Raw genomic sequence first — 21,355 nt, 5'->3', positions numbered from 1 at the left:
ATCAGAGTTGACTGAGAGGCCCGATCTTGCTGACAGCTCCTCTGGTGCAGCTTTACCCAATGCCACTGAGCAGCTCACAGCAAAAGAACAAGTCACAAAGAGCAGCAGGACATCAGTGATGCGACCCAATCTAAAACACTTAAAGAAATACCAGTGACCTCCAAGAAGCACAAAAGCCTTTCTGCCCTGTTCTCCTTTGCTGAACAAATCATACCCTCTTCTAGCAATGCTGTTCACCTCCCCTTGAGAGCTGCTTTATTCAGGAAAAGAGTGAAAAATCAGAGCACAGCTGCAAAAATTAATTCCCACTCATTGCCTAAGTACTGGTATTTTTTGTAGCTGTACAAGATAGGATGATATGACCTAACCTACATTATGTAGGTTGAGATTGTGAGACTTACTGGATAGATCTAGATCTGACTTCTGAGCTTCTTCTAGAGTCAAGGATTACTAGTGACTATGGCTGACGATGTGGCATAAGTATGGTTGTCAGTAGGAAGCACTTAGGAATTTCCTTATTCCTCAAAGGATTAGGCTTTGAACTAAAATCCAATAAAGTGATAAAAGTCCAAGGGATCACAATTCATTTTCTTTAGAAAATACTGATTTTTGTGGCCAGTGCTAGCAACAGCATGCCTGGCTTAGCAGTCACTTCAGCTCTGTTGCATCTACCTTTCCTTGTCTTCCTCCTGCTTGACCTTGGGGAAACTCTTTGCTGTATGTCCCAGCTTGCAATTCCACTGCTAGAACAACTGAGCTATAACAGAAGCATTTCTCTTGGCTTCTTTCTTTTTTCAAGATTGAATCATTTTGCTTTACCACTTTTGCTACTCCTGTCTCCTTAGAGTTTTGTACCTGGGCCTCTATCTGCAAAATCAATGTTGAAAATTTTAATGCACCATCTGTCTCTGTTTATATCCAGCAACATCCACACAGGGCTTGTACCAAAGAGTCCTCTAGTCTGAGTACACAAATAAGAAAAGACATAGCAAATTCTTGGGGTTTTTTAAAATGGTTTCAGCAGGGTTCTTCACAACTTACCTAATCATTGCAGTAGTGTAGTAGGTGTCTACAATTTTTCTTTCCCTACAGTTTCAACAGGCTTTGTGTCTTATTTCCACAAAAGATCATGCAATCAGCAAGTTCACTGTCAAATGTGCCCTTTTCTGCAGTGGCTTCAAGTTTAAGTGAGGCAGTGGTCTGCTTCCATGTTAGGGATATCATAGCACTAACTGATAGGCTATTCTTTTTGTGTTCATATACCATGCACATGACTTTCCACCCTGAAAAGCCATACCTAAATAAAAAAAACACCCCCAAATCCACAAAAACATTTACTTCCTTTCTCAGAGGTGAAACAGAAAGGGTATTTTTGCCACTTCAAAGCCAATCTCATCTCTTTTTTATGCCACTGCACTCATTGGTTTTATCAAGGAGAAATATGGTTCAGTCTTGGGAATGATTTTCCCTTTAAGTTTTATACTTATTCATATGTCTTGTTCTTCCAAAAGTGACTGTACCATGACATTCCAAGTTACTCTTCTACTGAAACTGTGTAGACTGTACCAAAGAAAGCACAATTCACAGAAGTGCCTCCACAGCACATTAAGAACTGCACAGCTCCCTAAGAGCAATTTAAAATGAAGAACAACCTTTCCCAACATCCTTTCAGAACTTCACATGGACATTAGCCAGATACAAGACTGAGCTGCAGAGGGTGCATTAAACTCCCCATCTGCTCTTCACAGTGCTCATCACTGATTTCTAACCCACAGTAAAGTCATTTGGCCAAAAAAATCATAGTGGATGAGACAAGTACACCAGAAGCCAGATGAGCCTTTCCTTCCACAGTGTCCACAGAAGGAAATGCGCCTGATCCAGCCAGTATTTTCTCACTATTTGATTCCAGAGCATGTGTTATCTGTAGGTAAGTCATGATCCAAATAAACTAGGGAAGCCAGATTTTATTGTTATTTACACTAGCTTATAGTCACTATCTCAGCTGGTCTTGGCACAACTATTAATTCACTGCCATGTACATGATATCAGAGTATCCCTGAGAAACCTTGAAAACTTGGAAGAGTTTTAGAAAGACGCCTGCAAGTTTCCACTTCCCAGGGAGCCGCTTTTCTAACCCACTCCCTCGCTGTGCCCAGCTCCCGGTTGTGCTGCCACTATCTGACCCTATGCAGACAGTTTGCCCCGAAGGAGCACGCGTTTCCCACGGGTCTCTCTGCCCTGTGGGATACGGACTTCACATAGTCTCTTTGGAAAAGGATCAGCCCCGGGGATGTATGCTGTGGGACAGCCGTGGGACGGTAAGAGCCAGGTGTTGGGGCGGGTTTGTGCGATGGCCGGTGACTTCCACCCTCCAACGCCAGTGAAGCGGAGGGGGGGTTCACCTCCCTTCCACGTGAGCGCACCGCCTCTCCCAGGCTCGCACACAGAGGGCGCGCTGGGCGGGCGGGACGACCCCCAGCCCCCAGCCCTTAGCCCCTGCCACAGCACAGACCGCCCGTACGGGGCGATGCGGCAGCGGCTGCTCTCCTGCTCCGCGGCCCCGCAGCAGTGAGAGGCTCCGGACGGGGGGCGGCGGGGCCGGGCGGGGGCCGGGCCGGGGGCGGTGCTGCCTCCGCGGCCGCGCGGGACAGACGGCAGCGGGAGCCGGGGCCGGAACCGGAGCCCGAGCCGGGCAGGAGGAGCCGCAGTGGGAGCCGGGCGTGGTGAGCGGAGAGCGGTGAGCGGAGCTGCCCCGGCCCCAGCGGGGTGGCCGCGGGCAGGAAGGTGCCGCGCTGCCGGTTGCGCCTGAGCCGGAGCATCCCGGCGGGGTCAGCCGCCTTCATTTTCCAAGGGAGGTGGGCACTCCGGGTTTGGGGTGCTTTTTTTCCCCCTGCCCTAGTACCCCGTGCGCGTTGTTCGTGCCCTCGGCCGGCAGAGCTGCCCGGCGGCCGGGCGCTGTTGCTCGCACGTCCCGCAGCGCCGGGGCTGCTCCTCCCGCTGTCCGGCACCGGCTGAGGCGGGTCCCGGCGGGTTTGGGAAGCCGCCGCGAGCTCAGGAGCAGCGCCCGCCGTGCCTCGCCGGTGCTGCTGCTCCGAGAGAACCTTCTCAGCGGTTTGCCTGTCCTGTGCCGTAACCAAGGGCATTTGATTTTCACAAACGTTTAACTGAGGTACGTGTTAGGCCTGTGTTTTGTAAAGAACCTGTTTTTAGCCTGACTTCGTGGTTTGTCAGAGTGCTTAAATTGAATGAACGCTTCTTCGGTTCGGAGAAATTGCTTCTGTTGGAGGCAGAAAGGGGAACGTTCTAGGAGACCGTGGAGACAGCATCGGGGTTGTGCTGGTTCTGGAAGGAGGGATGCGGAGAGAAGGGACGCACAGGCTGGTTTCCATCGCTGAAAGATACTGCAGACCAGGGGTGTGATAGTGCAGAGCATTGGGTCATCACTGTGCAAGCACATTCTTGGCTCTGTGGGCATAGATTGCCCATCATAGATTGCCATGCGTGTGCTCTTTCACATTGTTTGCAGGAAGATGGCGGGAAAAGAATTGCTCCCTCTGCAAATAAATTGTAACATGCCTATCTAACGTACTGAGAGAAGAGCTGAGCTTAGACAGCACAGCAGTAGAAAAAAGAAAACAGGATGGGTGCACAAACACTTTATGTCTAGCTAAAATCTGCAGGCTGTTACAACATCATTTTGGTAGAGGTAATAAAGTTTGGAACAGAACAAACTCTTCCTACGCTTGCAAATGTTAGACAGTTAGAGGAAAATTGTGAAAATAGTGGTAAAAGGCTGAGCATTTGCCATGTTGATTAACATTTATATAAGCAAAGACAGTTAGGAATGCATATTGACTATTATTAAATTTAATTCTTAATTAATTATAGTAGAATGGGAGAAAGGTGGAGACGTATAAAATCTGGACCCTACAGGATGTGTATCATGCTGGCAGTTTTATTCTGATAAGGGATCCAGATGGAGGGTTGATGTCTGTTTCCTTGTGATTTTGCTTTTTACAGTCATTTTGAACCCACTATGACTTTTCTGTGCCTGAACAGACCAAAACGAAAGGCAACCTGAAACCACCAGCTGCTTTCTCTCTATAATGCCTAGAAGGGCTTTTTCTCTTTAGAGATTGTTGCTGGTTGTAGCTGTATACTGGCTGCCTTTGTTCCCCACTTCTTTCTCAGACTTGGTCATTTATGTCACCCGAGGTGGAGGAAGGAAAGGCAGGCATCTCACCCCTGCCTCCCTCATGTTTCCCCAGCTCTCCTCTGCTCTGGTGAACAGGCTTGCCTGCCTGCTGACTGCTACTTGCTATATCTAGTAAGTGTGCTTTGCTGTCAAGAGGATAAATGCTGTAGGACCATGAACTGGTGGGGAAGGGGTCTTGGGCTGTTTCAGCATCGAAGTCTAATCTAGTACTATCACCGTGTAGATGACTGTATATATATGAAGTTATTGCCGTTTGCATTTTGTTAACCTATTCACATGTAAAAGGCTGAACTCAGGGTAGCTCGTGTCTGGCAAGTGTCTTTGTTCATAGTTGGGTCTTAGTGGTGCAGTGGAAATTATAAGTTTATTCTGTAAATTTCTCATCAGAGCCAGGAAGCAATGCAGTTTTTCCTCCTGGCACCCTATCTATGCAGAAGAAGAAGAGGAATTATCTTAACGACAGAGTGTATTCAGAAGTTGCTGAAAAATATGATGTTTCTGATAGGTTTGAGACTTGAAATTTTAAAAGTCCATTACTAAGAAGTCAATATATTGTCACCTCTACCTCCTGCACTCTTTTGCAAGCACTCCTCCCCCTGTGTCTTCATGACTCCGGTTACCTCCTTTTCCTGGCTTGCGCAGAGGAAATCCTGTTATGACATAGTCGATCCATGGCGCTGCTGCAAAACCCACCTCTTAGCCTGCCACTTCATCTGTATCTCCCTTCTTTGTCAGTCCTTCTGCTGCTCCCCCTTCTCCCCTGCATCAGACACGTCAGTCGCAGGCTTCACTTTCAGGTGTCCCCATACATGATGTACCACCTCTCCAGCTTTACGAAGACATACCTCCTGGGCTTTGATCAGCCTGTACTCTCAGCATCTTTCTCCCTCAAGCCATCGTCTTTTTGTTTCCCCAAGCTCCACCTTGCACTTACTTGTAGTTTCATGTAGGCACCTTGTCCATCATTTCTTTAATTTCCTTGAAATGTCCTGGCACATTCGTTTTTGCTTTGATGCCTTCAGCATCTGGTGAGATGCTTAAGACCAGCCTTCACTGCTGCTGCCACCATCCCTGTCACTGGAATTACTCTGGCTCTGAATTTGAGCCCAATGGTGTCCTCTAAAGCTAGGCCATCTGAGAGGCACTTCTTGAACAGATCACTCCATCTAGCACCAGCAGAAAGTCTCCTTTCATAGTCCATGTTATCCTTGCTTGCTCTTTTTTGGCATTTCAGGTGCAACCCTGCCCCCTTATGCTTACATAGCTCAGTGATTCAATGTGACTCCCTTTGCAATAGTGTTGTATCTTTGCCTAAGTTATTGCAGACTGTTTTGCAAACAGTGACTGTATGTAAATATAAGGCACACAAACATGGATAGGATAATGCCATGGTCTCTTTGTCAAGGGAGGGTGTGCATGCAGCCTGCACTGATAAAATAATGAATGTCGCAAGGATAGAGATCTTTGTTATATCAGTGAGGGGAAACAGAGAATCAAAGGAGAAGGTTGTTTTCTTACTTTTCTTGGTAAAGTATGCTGAGCCACTGGAGTCTGGAAGCAGAGTTACAGTGATAGTAACTGTGATAGCACATTTGTGCCTAAAATTCCCTTGCATTTAAGTTCACAGTATGTAATTGGTACTACAATCTGCCTTTTTTGGAGAGAAAAAAAATCTGAAGCAAAATGATGCATTAAGAGAGATTCCTTTTGAGCCAAGTGTTCAAAATTCTGTCCTAGCTTTATATTGTGTCAGGATTTCTAAGTTAAAATGAAATCTGCTTGACATTTTTGAGTTTGATATGTACTGTATCCTTTGTTTTTATAAAATACTTTGAAGCCAGTATGTCAGCTGAATTTTACAATAGGAGAGTGTTTTCTTATTAATCAGGACTCTGCTTACTGGGTCACAGCTTCGTTAGTTAAGAACTAATAATCCCATTGACTAGCAAAGGTAAAGGCCACTTATTGTTCAGCAGAGCCCCTTGCTGAAGTCTGCACAGAGGTCTCCCGAGATGAGAGTGGATGTGCCCACATGGAGTGAGAGATGCAGGCTCTCAGGTACACTCGTGTGTGCAGCCACCTCATCTGGCACTGGGCAGGTTGCTGTGCTGCAGCCCTGAAAGAGACAATAGAGATCTCAAATCCATTCAATTCCAGATTCAGCCACATTTTGTCCTAAAACTGTATTCCTTGTACATGAAGGGGACTATGCCAATATTTCTGAGGAGTTTTCCCCCCCTTTACCTGGAGGAATGCTGAACCTGAGGGTCTGAGCTCTGCAAGTTGTTAGCCTCACATGTGAGCTTGATGGAAAATGAAAGCAAGCTCTGATAACAAGGACTGCTTGCCCTGGGGCTTGATGTTTTATCTGGTAGGTTTTGCTCTGAGTAAACAATGTGGAGGAGCTGAAGCACTGCCCTATGAGAAGTCTGTGTGGCTTCAGGAAGGGCAAACACAGTGCACAGCCCTCCTCTGCACAGGCCATTTGGCCCGAGTTGTGGAGCCCAGCTTGTGGAGCCCAGCGCCAGTCTGTGTCAAATTTAAAAGGTGGTTATCAGCAGCCCATGTTAAGAGTCAGGCATGAGGTAGAAAAGTTTAATTACTTTTTGTTTGTTCTGAGACTAATTACATCACCACTCCTCTCCCCTATCCCCCTCCATCCCCCCACCCCTAGGCTGGATGGCACCTTCTCCTGAAAGGCTTATCAGTGTCAGTGGGATGTTCCACACAGCCACTTGTGGCTTTGGCAAGGAGGGGTAGCAGGAATGGGATGACTCAACCATGAAAGGAGACAAACAAGGCAGGAATAGTTGAAATATTTTCATATACTTGTTCCACTAAGGAAAATGGATTTTAGCAGAATTTTCATTTCTCATTAAGCAGCCATTCCACACTACGCTAAATCTTCTATTCAAACAAAACTTCCAAATCTAGGGTTGCAAGAAATCAAACAAGAAGTCATTACACAAAATGCAGAAGTTAAGGATTCCCAATACCCACTGGTTTCTCCCTCTTCCTTGTCTAGCCTTGCTTTGTACCTCTTTTCCAGCTGGGCACCTGGGGTCTTTTACTTTGACAGTAACAACTAAGCAGCTGTGTTTGTCTGTAGAAGTCAATTACCAAGATTTAAAGCTATTAGGGGGAACCAAATGGCTCTGTGATCCTTCATGTCCCCTCTATCTGATCACCCACTATCATTAAACTTCAGAAACTCAAAGGCTTTTGAGGTTTCTGCTTGGGTTGAATTTGACTGAGTGTCAATAACAAAAATTATTTAGAGTGGCAATGAAGGGAATAAAGCTGGGACTGGACACCAGGAAATCTGACCCATCACTGTTGTCAGCGAAGAGTTTTGGGTGTTTTTTTTCAGCAACCTGTAATTTTCAGTAACCAGAAATTTTAAGCACAAGAAGGAGACTAATTTCCCTGGTGACTGTATGTCCTTTGGGGTGAGATTCAAATTGACACTCCCATTGGAGGCAGGACCAGAAGGACCCCATTTCCCTGTCTGAGGTCCTAGATGTACAACAGTGAGACTCCTTACTCCATTCACATCCTGAGAGATACAGGAAAAAGAAAGGTCTCTGCTTCTCACATATCTTGATGTCAGTGAGAATGAATACATTGTTTGGGCCAAATCCTTCTGTGGTCTAGTGCTGCAGCTGAGACAGTGAAAACAGCTGTGAAGGGGATATGAGTGGTGCAAGAAGGATGAAGGACTGTGGGATACAACTGTGTATGCCCAGGGGTCTTCTGAAGATAAGCTTCTTGATGTTCTGGTCCAAATATTTCTCTTTTTTTCAAAAGTAATCAAACTGGTTCAGATATTTATTCTTCAAAGGTAATCAAAAGCTCAGACCTCCCCATCTCACTGTATACACTTGCCATTTGAATAAGATCCCTGCATTTAAGGAGCCTTGAGGATGCCTTGTGTTTTGCACTACAACTCTGGCTTATTTAATCAGCTCAAGACTTGGTGGGCTCCGTTTCCTTCGCCTCACCAGCTATTGGGGTGAATGAAGGACTAAATGGGCAAAAGCAGTGCTCTGTGTATCTGGGAATAGAGAGCCAAGAGAAAGATGGAAAAGAAGCAAAATCATTTATACTTGTCTTGGTTGAAGATACAGTCCCTGTTGCAGAGATTCACACCTCTTTCCCCCAAGAGAACTGTTCTGAAAGAAGTAAAGGGAAGGGAAGGGAAAGGGTGCCTGCTGTGCGCAGAAAAAACTGAGGGACACAGTATAGAGCTCTTTGTTACATGAGGCATATTTGCTGCAGAAAAGGTATACGGGGGCTCTTGTACCTGCTCTCCATCCTAGTACCACCACCTGCTTCAGCCTACCTGCTTCTGGACAAAGTGGCATGGTGCATGCCCTCACATCCAGAGGATGTCCTGGGTCCATCCTCAGGGAAGCTGACATTGATGTTCATCTGCAGACTCCTACCTCTCCTTCTGCGTAGCGAGATGGTCAGGAAGCTGTCTGACTTCTTTGGGTAGAACATTACTATAGTCAAGTTATCAAAACATTTGGATTTCAACAATACTGACTTTTAACAGCTGCATTAGATAATTTTCTTTATTGAACTTGGAGAGGTTTAAACCATAAGTGATTCAGTGATTGAAGGGATGAAAGCAACACAACAACGTGTTAACATCCATCCCCAGAGATCTGCTTCTCTAAAGCAGTTGAACCGAATGTGCTGAAAAGGTAGAGCTCTGAGAGGTACGATGATTGTGAAAGTGTCTTTTCTCTCCCAGAGGGGAGGATCATTTTGAAGGTAGCCCTACTTTTGCTTTAATCTGCAAAATTCTGGGATTGTTTCTTCATATACAAGATATTTAATTTACTTTATTAAAAACAGTTCAGGGGCTACATTTTAATTCTAGATATTGAATGCATGTAGCACACACAATTCTTCTAATTATCCCTGTGCAAATACAGCATTCAGTTTGGGTATTTCAGGTATGTGAACTTAAACTGCAGATAGTCTGAAATAAAGAGAATAAATAAATAATAGTGTGTAATCTGACAGGGCTGATTCTTGGCAGAAATTTTTAGAGGTAATGCAAAATGAATTGGAGTGCAGATACAGTGCTTCATTGCTTAGAAAGGTGCCACGGGACAGATGTCTGTCTTGGTCCTGGAGCACATTGCAAAAGAAGAGGAGAAAGGTGTTATCAAAGAATGGCTGTAAAGCAGAGTTCAGGATCATGGTTTTTATATTGCACATGCAGTGCTGTAACTGGACAGCAGAAGGATGTCGCTAGCAGGAATAAAACACAAGCCAGCATTCCAGTTGGTTTGGTTTTTTTCTGAAATTTCTGGCACTAAGAGTAGTCAAAATTGAGCACTTTTCCTCCTTGTTTTTTATTACTATTGTAGTTATTACTAAACTTTGATTACTAAAGCTTTTATTTGCTTTTTTATAGGTGCTTTTCTCACCATGCAGTCCCTTTAGATTTGGGCGTGATAACCAACCTGCACATTGGACATTTGGCTTGTATCCCCGTATCTTCTTCCTGCTTGTAAGTATTTTATTCTTTCTCCTTGCTTGTTTTTCTGTTAAAGACCAGATTCAATTGACAGGTTCTGGGTCTGATCTGAGGTCATGATGTCTTTGCTTTACATTAATATAAATTACTCTATAGACTGCAGATCCATGGGAAATGTGAATTATTGAATCATTTGAGCCTATCTGAATTAATCTAAGTATCCTTATGGCTCTGAAAGTTTCCTTTTCCCATCCCCACACGAAACCCCAAACAAAATATAACTTGATTTTAACCCGCAGCCAAGCCATCTGGGCACTTGTCCTCTTGTCCTCTTAGATTTTCAAAGACATAAATTTAAATCATATTAAATCATAATAAAAAAATGAAATTAGATCATAAATTAAAAGGAAAACTTTGCTTGTGGCAGGAAATAGTTTTTTTCTTTTCCTGCTGTACTCTGTTTTATTGAGTCAGTTGCCCACTGATCCTGTTTGCCAGGCAGAGTGATAAAGGGATTTTCTGCTCCTGAAGGGTCCAACTATAATGGGAAAAAGAAGCATCCTAATTACTTCAGGTCTTTTAATTGCCAAAGGCATTTATGCAAGAATAAGAAGTATTAAGGATCATAGTCTTGGTAAACTCCAAGTGAGCACTCATTCTTTTCCTTTCCTACCTACATTTTCAATGGAATAAGATGTTACTTACTTCTTTTTTCTGTCTAGAGCTACCATCTTATTTAGTTGCATGATTTTAAATTGCTATATTTTTCCAGTCTAGAGCAAATTGCTTTTCAAGGCTGAAGTGTTCACAGTACTTAAAGTTCATTCAGCCCTTCAATATGAGCGTGCAAACATATCTTTATTGGCATTAAATACTTTGTGTTACAAGTTAGCTGGAAAGACAATATTGGTAATATAGTCCTATGTGCTAAAGGAAATAAATGTAGAAAACAAAGGCAGTGAGGGGGAAGATGAAACCAGAAGCTCACTGGCCTTCATACATGTATTGATCTAGTGAACTCTTGCTGCCAGCTTTTGGAAGCAATCACTATGATAACAGAACCTGGGGGAGGGCGACACACCTTTAGGGATGAGGAGGTCTCATCCTGTATCTGGCATCATCATATCAACTGGGAACCTCCTGCTCTTCCTGCCCTGATGCTGAACAAAGGAGAGGTGGTTCTGGTTTCAGCTCATGAGAGAATGATATCATTATCTGCTCACTCCTGGCATTAACTTTACAAAAGGGCAAAATGGAGCAGAGAACACACTTAAGAGTTCTTTAATAGTGTCACTTTAATGAATGTCCTCTACCTCCCCTCTCCTACCCAAAACAAAGAGCTATTTGCCTAATACAGAGGAAGCAATTTTTGCACAGGCCCAGAGTACCATCTTGCAACTCATCTCCCTTTCCTAGCCATTTTCTAGCCAGATTTCCAGTGCCATCTAGGATCTGCTAACCACCAGATCCTCCCCATCATGGGCATGGTCCCAAGTCATCCATAGTGGATGCATTATTCCACTAGTGTGATGTGCTGCTTTGACCTTTATCTCCATGTCATCTGAGACACACATGTGCTAGCATGGGAATTAGATTCACGGGATGGCGGTGTGTACAAAATAATGAAGCTTGGTGGTCAGAGGCTCCCTTTGCAAAGATCCAGAGACATCTGATGGGGGCAAGCTTCTTCAGCTGTCCTGCATGGGTCAGTGAGGGACTCCCTGTCCCGCTTCACAGAGCCCTCTCTTTTGAAGATTAAATCTATCCCTTTTGTTGCACTCATCTTCTGCCTTTCTGTGTACATTGGGCTGAAATCAGCCAAGAGGATTTTAAATTTTCATGGAAGGAAGGCAGGTACAATTAACAGCATATTGAAGTTAAGCCGAATGAGGGACCTCACTCTTGTAACTATGCTAAAGGCAAATTAAGCTCTCATCTGTTAGAAGTTGTTTACAATAAGGGCTTTCTAGAATACCTTCTACCTGTAAAGAAAGAGTTCATGGGAGAGTGTGACAAAAATGTTAGTTTATTTTGCATAAAAATGCTGGTTTTCTTTGATGTCAGTCTGTCTCTCTGCTTAAACATTTTGAAGCCTCTGAAACAGCCTAGGTATTTCTCAGCTTGTAGTCACAAAAATACAGGAAGAACCAAGAAAACAAAGTCCTTTTCTATGGCCGATAAACTCCCAAGAAATTCAATCTACCAGACTTATTTTTGCTTCCTGTTCCTCAGTTTTTAGCGTTTCAGTGGTAGTGAGTATGCTCCATTAAATAATATTTCACTGAGCCTGGAGAAATAGAGTTGTTCCATCAGGGTATGTGGAGGCATGCAATACAGATGGCTGGATGGTAAAGCATTTATGACATTGGGACTGTGAAAAAGTTCAGTTTGCTGCATGCCATCCTGGGTAGTGTTGCAGTCTCATTTAACATTCACGTTAGTTTGAACAGGGAGATGACTACTGTCTCAGCGATCCTAAAGATTAAATTACATATGTTACCTATAATTTGGTACTCATGGCATATGCTAATTGTGAGACCTCTGCTCCTGATCACATTTGCATTGTCTGACAAAATAGTTTTTATGACCAGTACTGTCAAATATGCAAACAGTGGATAGCTCCGGCATGGCTACCCAGGCATGGTACTGCACGGTATCTGGGACTGACCTTTTACATAGTGATGCCTTGCTTGATCCCTCACCTATCCAGTTTGCCCTCCTTCTATTGAATGCCTCTTTGCCTATCTCCCACTTACCACAGGATAAAAGAAAATATTAACAACTCCAACTGAGCCTGCCTATAGTATCTGCCAGGTAGGCCTACCCTTGGGATATGAGTGGTAGTTCTCACCTGTGGAAAGTGATTTATACCAAGGACATGAATGGAGAAACAATGCACACATTGAAGAAAATACTTAAATAGTGGTTTGGTTGAAAAGCCAGGATGTACAAATGACACCATGTGTCTAGGAGAGCCTCTCCTTGTGTGCCAACCCTCATATTTGGGGACTAAAGTAACAGAACAAGGTTTTGCTCTCTTGTACATCTAAAACCAGCAGAGCATGGAGGTAGAGTCTGCCTTCTTGGAACACTGAGTTCTTTTACTGAAATGTGTGAATCTTCTAAGCAGTTTGTCCATCGGAGCAGCAAGGCTGCTGTAACAATGGAGTAATAGCAACAGGAAAAATTAGCCAGTGTCAGAAAGGCACTTGGGCCTTTCGGCAGTGGGGCAGAACTCAATGACTCAGGAAGACTCCTCAAGTCACAGAACCCTACCCTGGCACTGCAGAAGTGCCTCTGAGAAAGTAATCCAGATCCAGCTACACCACAAAATCTGAGTCCCCCAGCAGGCAGGTTCCAGTTCTCCTGTCCCAGGAGTTTTCAGGAGTTAGCTGGAAAGCCTTCTCCTGTCAAATAGAGTTAAAATTCTTCTCCATCTGCAGTCATTCAGGAACAACACTTTCAGTTAATTCTTTGCCTTAAACCAACTCAGCTTTCCAACAATAGATGAAGAGAAGGCAGGGACCACTACAGAATTTGAAAACTTTGGCTCCTTTGTTAAATTCCTTGATTAGTTTATGGCTCTCACAAAGACAATGGGTTTATTGCAGTTAGGTATTTTTGCCACGCTTTGAAGTCAGTGACAAAATTCCCAGTCATTTTTTTGGGACTAGGTTTGGGCTAGATGTTATGGTGTTGTTCTATTTCACTTTCAGAAGTGCAAAAAAACCAATTACCAAACAGGAAGGTGAAGCTGACATCTGGCTTTATGGGGATTATTCCTTTGGGAGAATTGGGGTAAGAGAGACAAATGGTTCATGCCATTTACCGTCTTCTCCCAGCAGAAGTAGAAACCTCAGCCGAAGTGGTAGATGTGGTGCACTGAATAAAACTAGGCTCTTAAAGGCTGTGAGGTCTAATTTGCAGCATGGCAGAGGTTTGTGCAGCCCTAGAACCATGGAGTTGCATGAGGTTCAGAATGTGTTTGTTCAGGTGTTTGCAACCCTGCCACACATCGCTGGCTGAGCCATCCTGGCTGCTCTCTGGCAGGATCACCGTGCTGGAACAGCACCAGGAATCATCATCATGGAGCAGGATCAGATCTGTTTTATTTCTTATGCATTTTGTACCTTTCCTATGAAAACTACTGAATTGTCAGGACCAGATATGTTCACAATCTGTATGATTCTGCCATTTTACTCCAATAGGGTGCAGATGGTTGGTAAAAATCCTTTTAGACTGAGTAGGACCTTAGACTTTAGGCCCATATTTTTAACTCTGTGTTTAAAACAACGCAGATTTTTTTTCTTCTTCCTAAAATACTATCCACTTTAGCCGAAGCTACATTTACACATTGCGTCACTACACAGTGTTAGTGAGACAACTGGAATCTAGGCCATAGTCATTTGGAATCAGAATTTTTACAGTGTCTCTGACCTCATTACAAAATGCTCAGTTAAAAGTAGCCTGGGTGATGGTGTAAGACCTATAAAAGCTCTGATTTATCAAAGCACTCACATCTCTGCTTAACTGAGGTTCAGATTAGTCCAGTTTAAGACCATAGGTTTTTCACTAACTTCAAAAAAAGTACCATGCCAAAGTTCTTCCTTGTAGCAGGGCCAAAAGTGTTAATGATAAAATTAGAATATAGTAGGTTTAAAATTTGTGAAAAATTTAAAGACTTTTAACTTCTGCCATGTTAAAGAATTCATGTGAATTAATTCCTTAAGTTATTATAGAGCAATTCAATTAATAATGGATCTGCTTTTCATTATGACGAGTAATTAAGGATAAATATCTCCTATATCAAAGCTTATTTTTTAAAAAGGATAAATTAGCTATAACACAACTACTTCCAGAACATGAAATGAACACATATTGTTCCATTAGTTAATTTTGGATCACTAAATTAAAGACAGTTCAAAAGGAGTATAATCTCATAAGGAGCTCTCTTTGTTCAGTCTGTTATGAGTTATTTCACGAGGTACAACAAATACTGTTTCCTGTGGAGCTTAATACTATTAAGGTTATAAAATTGTTTTGGTTTAGTATATTTTATGCATCAGTATGAGTTATATACCACAAGGGTAAGAATATTTTTTTCTGGTATATATAGGTGCAGTTCTGTACTCCTGCATGTCTTGTAGGCTATTGGGATGCTTGGTTAAGGCTATCAAAAGCTCCACTATAAAACAATGAAAGCAATAAACAATAAAATAACATCTGGAATGTAACCTTTTGTCCATAAAAGCATTATGGATGTGTGTGTACTAGTAAATTAATCCAGGCCAGGACATAGGCTCCTGTTGAATTAGTAAACTGACCTCCTGGCATGGTTTTGGCCAGCTAGCACCCTTCAAGCAATGCCTGGACATATTTGGGGTTAGGAGTGGCTATCTTTCATTCCCAAAGGCAGCTGTGATCTGGCCATCCTGTCCATGCAGATAAAAGGGAGTTTAGCCATCTTGGCTAAAAAGGTACAATTAAATTCTACTTACCACCTAATGTAGTACTTGTTTACTCAGGCTCTTAGGGCTTTTAATGGCATATAGCATAACCTAAATTTAATTTACAGTGCCAAAGTACAGTAGGTAACTATGCAAATAACTTCAGTGTCTGGAAAGCAAACTTCTAGGAATTTTAAATACCTTATACTTTTAAAGCATCCTTAGTTCAGGTTGGGGCTTTTGTGGTCACACCTAATTTCAAAAAGTGTCAGCCTCTTGAAGAAAGAGGTACTTGAAGAAAGTTAGAAAAAGTTGCACATTTAAAGGAAAAATTATAAGGCAGGTCGTTGCTGGGAACAGTAATGGGACACTCCCATGGAAACCCAGATAGATACTTGGGCGGTTGTGTGACACAGAGAAGGAGAGACTCCAGGCTGTCACATCATCACTTCAAGGTCTGATTCTGTCTCTCTGACTGATGCTGATGTTGTTTGTGCTCTCTGTCACTATGAAAATCAGTGGAATTTTCCTCAAAGCTTCTAAATGTGAGTCAGAGATAATTGTATTGAACTGTGACCACAGGACATGGCTGAAACCATGGTCAGGATGAGAGGAATCACACTGGGAAGGTAGTTCTGTCTAGATATTGTTTTCCTTATCGGAGGAAAGCTTGCTGACTTTCCTTGTGGTGCCTGGGTATCTACAGTGAGAGGCTGACCATGAATGGATGGATGGCAAGATTGCATGTGGGTGATTATATGCAGAGAATGATCTTAATTTCTTACCTTGTATGCAACTTGCATTATCTCTTTTGTACCAAAACAAAAACAAGGGTTATGCCATGTAATTCAGCTACAGCATGTCAGCTTTTTACAAGCAATTCCTCATCACCAAGTCTTCTCTTATGCTTCCAGCCTGCACCAGGGGACTGACTATGTTCGTTTAAAGGAAAGCATCCTAGCATTCCCTGATCTGCTTATCTTGTGCTACTCTGACCTTTACCAGCACTGGAGCTTCCAGGTTCTGACAAATGGCTGGAGGCAAAGCTTTTTCAAAGGTGGGATCTCTTCCCAGTTAGTGTTTGCTGCCCTTAGATAGTCACCTCATGCTTGCTCAGCTGACAGGGCTGCCCATTCCCTTAGGATTTTGACTGTAGGTGTCAGAAGCTGCATCACTTCACTGAAACCTGCCTGCCATTGAAATCTGCCATGGCAGAATTACAGCAAGATGCATTTTGATACTTGAAACCATTCAAACCATTTTAAAAATACATAGTAAGAAAGCAAGTCTGGCAGATTTTCTCATTCTGGGTACCTCTAGCAAGACACTATGGAGTAAGTGGCTAATGGATTCATCATCCATTGTGATGTTGGGTGGCCTTGCTCATCTAGATTGAGGAGCTGAAGTCTTGAGAAGGAGTTTCATTCCTTGACTAGATTTTTTCCACTAGATGAATTTGGATTCCAATATCTCTGTCCCATATAAAGCACATTTTTGATTGTCCCTTTCAGTTAAACAACTCATGGTGGAGAAGTCAACTTTAATTCATTAGGATTCAGTAGGATTTCTCCTAATCCCTGCATTTTGGAAAATTGAGATATGCAGATAGTTCCTAGCTAATTTTTTAAGAATTGCAGCTTTGTGCTAAGGAATAATAACTTTTAACTCTTAAGAGCTAAATTGTATCAGGTGCACATTATCTGCTAGTATATTAATCTTGCCTCTTTTTTTTCTTGCAGTTCCAAAGGATATGATCTTAAATTGTCCTGGCTTGAGCAGTAAAGGATAAATTTGTTCACTGTCTGACTCGTCATCTCACCGTTGTGATGGAAAAATGCTCGCTTAATATAAACCCTTTTTATTTTACTAAAACCTTTGAATACAAGATCTGTTGTGATTTTTAAAACTCAAATCCAGTAATGTCAGAACCTGACCCTTCATCTGGATTTGTAGGAAACATGGAAAATGGGACTTTTCTGGAGCTGTATCCCACATCTCTTTCAACTTCAGTGGATTCATCACCTGGCCGTTTATCCAATGTTTATGTCTATGTTTCTATATTCCTTAGCCTCTTAGCTTTTCTCCTTTTGCTGTTGATCATTGCACTGCAGAGGCTGAAAAACATAATTTCTTCCAGTTCCTCCTACCCAGAATACAATAGTGATGCTGGAAGTTCATTCACTAATTTAGAGGTTTGTAGTATTTCTTCCCAGCGCTCTGCTCTCTCAAACCTTTCTTCATGAAACTAAATGAAAGGTAATACATGGGGAATGGGAGAGCTCTGTCTAGTTTCTTGGGGAGGTAATGCATGCAACATTCGCCTTAGAAGACTGTTATGAAGAGGAGGTTTTTTAAGTTTCCTTATTTTTTCCCCTTTCCTTTTCTAGTCTTCATTTCTTCTTTAACTAATTTTCATTTTGGACAATGGATAATGATACTTGATCATCATTTCTTGCCTGTAATAGTGATGCTGTCTCTTTCTCACACATATATGGTATTCATTAAGAGCATTCCTGCCAAATTGTAATACAGTTTTAACTTGATGTGTCAGTTTTCTGCCCTAGTTGTGACCCCTTCCTTGGTTTTGTGTCAGTAATATACTGACTAATTTTCTTTCTCATGTTTTAATTATATAAGGACTTCTGAATGAAATCCCTATTGCAAAAGTATAAAAAAAATCTGCTTAAATTATAAATATTATGAAAAATTGAAGCTGTTGGTATTGTTTCTTTTTTTTTTTAATTTTCATGTCTTTTTTTGGTATTTATTGATGTTTATAAAACACAACTAAAATCCATTTCTTGAAGAATATTGCCTGTGTTTATTTGTACTCCCAACTTGTTCTGTATAAAGTCTGTATTTCAGTTTTTGAGTCTCTGGTTAACTTAGTAAAGTGACTTTAATAACAATACTCAGTATCGAATGTGTGGAGGTATTTTTAGACCCTGTTGCAGCTCATTTGCTTAATGACTTGTTCCTCCAGGGGGCAGCTTTTGCTGCTGAATCATAAATACCACTCAACTCCTTTGCATTCTTCACTAATACTGTAGCTTATTCTTACTGGATACCGGGACAAACTAGTGATTTCTTTTAAAAGACCTGCAATCAACAAATGTAGTTTTCAAGGGAATAGCTCCTAAACTGTCCTTTAGGCACAAGATATTTGTACTCATGTGAGCAGGGCTAGCAGGGACAGAAATTACTTGTACTGGTGAAGACTTTCTGGGCCAGGTTTTGTCCTGTGATTTCACAAATGCACACTGGGGTGGAGCGAGGACTTGAGGATCTGTGTTATGGCCAGGCAGACCTGTGCCCTGACCGTCAGAGCTGTACCTGCAGAGAGCAGGAAGGGATGGGCAGGAAAATGGCAGTGGCCTTGCCTGTTTTCTCCGTCAGCATAAGGAAAGGCCAGAGATGAGAGGGAGAGAAATGGATGATGTTTCATCAGTCTCATTCCTTTTTGCCATGTCATAGTTTCGGTTATGATTCCCCCAGCCCAAAATGTAACACTTCACTCAATTTCTGCAGTAAAATAACTAGAAGCTTTGTTAACAGGATCCTTTGGTCAGCTGGGCTTTAAATCAAGCCAGACATTCAAAGTAGTGATTTGGAATGCCAAGTGTGACTTGCTAGGACTGCAGCCACATACTGCAGTGTGATGCCTTGTTTTTCTTACTGCACTGTGTGAGCACAGCCCCATCCTGCCACTCAAGCCCATGCAACTTTTGCTCTCATGGCAGGATCCAAGCTACTGCAGAGACCCAAGAAAGGGTACAGCGATGTCACTGCTGTTTCTGTTGCTGGCATAACAGCAGGCACAGCTCTGGGAGATGGATTGGTCTCAACAGGAACACAGGGCAGCTGCCCTCTCCTTGCATGGCAAGCCTACTACCCAGCAGGCTTAGGGGTTACGGAGCTGCAGAAGACCTCCCAACCAGATTTATGCCTCCTGCAAACCTGTCATTGTGCTCGTCAACAAGACAGACTGTCATTAACTACACAGGCTTTAAAAGAGAAATTTGGAAAGCCCAGTGTAAATATAATCATTAGAAATGCAGCTTCTCAGCCAAACAACACAGATGATTCTGGAGTCGGTGTTTTCAATTTTTAAAAGTGAGTATAGAGTATGGTAAGTGATAATGACTTACTGTGGTGATTAGCTCCTTACAAAGTCAAAGAACTTGCTGACTAATAAAGAATTTAAGCCTTCAGGTTCCCTGAGCCAAACTGGTTTGATGAATATATTTATTGCTTGGAATATTTTATACATCTAGACAAAAATTTCTTGTATGTCACTTTTCACTGTAATTGCTGTGAGAAAAGAGGTAACTATTTAAGAGGGATCAGGAAATATTATTTCCTTTCTGAAAGCTCTTCCAAATCCTAAACCTGTAACAGAATGTATTTGTGTGTTGACTGGCAGATAAAAATAAATGAACTGTAAATCAAGGGAGGGCAACTGTTCAACTATCTTCTCTTACTGGCAAAGTTGTAAATTTGTTGCTTCCTCTGCTGCAAATGCAGAAATTTAATCAAAACCAGAGATGAGACCAGAGGTTGAGATGGGTATTTGTTCCCAGCAATATGTTTATACTTGCAGATATGGAGACATTTAATATTAAAATACAGACTGTTAAAACCCCATTGGCTTTGTTCAATTGGCTGTTGTCAAACTTCACAAGAACAAAAAGTTCTTTTCAGACTGCAAGAAGTAGCAACAATAACTGAAACCACACATTTGATTTTGCTTTGTAGTTTACTAGACGCTATTAATTTTTTCCCACTCTGCAGTGACATATGGGATTGTATAGTCGTCCTGATTTCAGCTGAGTTGCACCTGTTCTCTTCAGGACAGATCTGAGTAGAAACAAGTAGGATCCAACAAAATAGCATCAGGAGAAGCCACAGGAGAAAAGCACCATGGCATTTTTGAGGATTGCTAAGTACCAGTTCATCAAGAAAAAAAAAAGAGAAAAGAAAAAACAAACCAATCTGACAACCTGAGCCTGAGCTAACTTGACAACACTAGAACAGGATTCCTAGAGAGGTGGTTGATACCCCAAGCCTGTCAGTGTTTAAGAGGCACTTAGACAATGCCCTTAACATGCTCTAACTTTTGGTAAACCCTGGAGTTGGATTAGATGGTCACTGTAGGTCCCTTCCAACGGAAAATATTCTATTCTATTCTATTAACTAGAGTTGCAGGAATTTTTTTTCCTGTGTCCATTCCTGGGTTCCCCAGTAGAAGAGAGAGGTGGAGATACTGCAGTGAGTCCAGTGCTTGGCTACTAAGATGATTAATGGATGGTGCATCTATCATGTGAGGAGAGGCTGAGAGACCTGGGACTGTTTAGTCTAGAGAAGGCTCAGAAGGATCTCATCAATATGTATAAATACCTCATGAGAAAGAGGAAGAAGAGGGAGCCAGGGTCTTCCTGGTGATGCCCAATGACAGGACAAGAGTCAATGGGCCCAAACTGAAACATGGGAAATTCCACCTGATCACAAGAAAATATTTTACTATGAGGGTAGTCAAACACTGGCACAGGCTGCCCAGAAGGGCTGTGGCATCTGCATGTGTTGGCCTCCCTGCAGCTGATCCTGTGGATCACATCAGGGCAAAAACTCAGCGGCTTCTGGCTTGCTGCTTCCTCCTGATATGTTTTCTCATCCCTGGAGCTTAGTAAGCAATATCTTTACTAGGAGGTGATTTGTTCAATAATTTGTTGCTAAAGAGTTGCTCTGCCTCCCCTTCTGCCTGCAGCCATACATTTTTCCAGCTTTTCCACTGCCTTTTTGTGGTGTGGGTTTCTTTTACAATTTTGACATTTAACAGTCATCTCTTGCCCTGAGCCCTTTTAGTTTTTACTAAGCCCTCTGACTCCCAACAGTGCCATTAGCTTTGGTAATATATGACTCCAAGACTGCATGACATCAGGTAGTTGCAAAGTATACTTGGAAATCTATAGGAAGAAAAATATGAATAAAGCATGGATGAGGAAAGTTCAACAAATATGGTCCATTTAAGCATATTTAATCAAAGAGTACATGGTGAAGGCTGTAGTAGGCTTTATATGTAAGACTCTTGCACTGCTGGCCACCTTGGCCCTACTTGTCAAACTAACCCATCATATTCGTCTGTCCTCAACATTACCAAATTATTCCCATCCTGAAATGTCATGTTCTTAGTACCACTTA

At 42.4% G+C, this 21,355-nt stretch overlaps 1 protein-coding gene across 5 annotated transcripts; it reads left to right on the top strand.

The window, feature by feature from the left end:
• Positions 1–1,829: 1,829 nt before the first annotated feature.
• SERTM1 (serine rich and transmembrane domain containing 1) lies at positions 1,830–20,281 on the top strand. 5 transcript variants are annotated; one of them, XR_003528849.1, is made up of 5 exons: positions 2,586–3,169; positions 4,269–4,327; positions 9,648–9,743; positions 16,897–19,270; positions 19,949–20,281. XR_003528849.1 is itself a non-coding variant. In XM_027650691.1 (3 exons), the coding sequence occupies exons 1-3, from the start codon at positions 2,187–2,189 to the stop codon at positions 16,909–16,911; spliced, it is 243 nt and encodes an 80-aa protein (XP_027506492.1). In that variant the 5' UTR covers positions 2,091–2,186; the 3' UTR covers positions 16,912–18,066. The 5 variants fall into 5 exon arrangements, 2 of the variants coding, with proteins under 2 accessions (XP_027506492.1, XP_027506482.1); XR_003528850.1 differs by lacking the exons at positions 2,586–3,169; positions 4,269–4,327 and adding an exon at positions 1,830–1,927 and having other exon boundaries at positions 19,949–20,280; XR_003528848.1 differs by lacking the exon at positions 4,269–4,327 and having other exon boundaries at positions 20,008–20,280.
• The last annotated feature ends 1,074 nt before the right edge of the window (positions 20,282–21,355 follow it).

Source organism: Corapipo altera, unplaced genomic scaffold (assembly GCF_003945725.1).
Source record: "Corapipo altera isolate COAL_440 unplaced genomic scaffold, ASM394572v1 0, whole genome shotgun sequence".
Lineage (NCBI taxonomy): Eukaryota > Metazoa > Chordata > Aves > Passeriformes > Pipridae > Corapipo > Corapipo altera.
The sequence above is the reverse complement of the archived record's forward strand: the minus strand, read 5'-3'. Positions and strand labels throughout refer to the sequence as shown.

Bases quoted from the DNA above. Each gene is read 5' to 3' on its own strand.
- SERTM1 (XM_027650681.1), top strand. From the start codon at position 17,077: ATGTCAGAACCTGACCCTTCATCTGGATTTGTAGGAAACATGGAAAAT.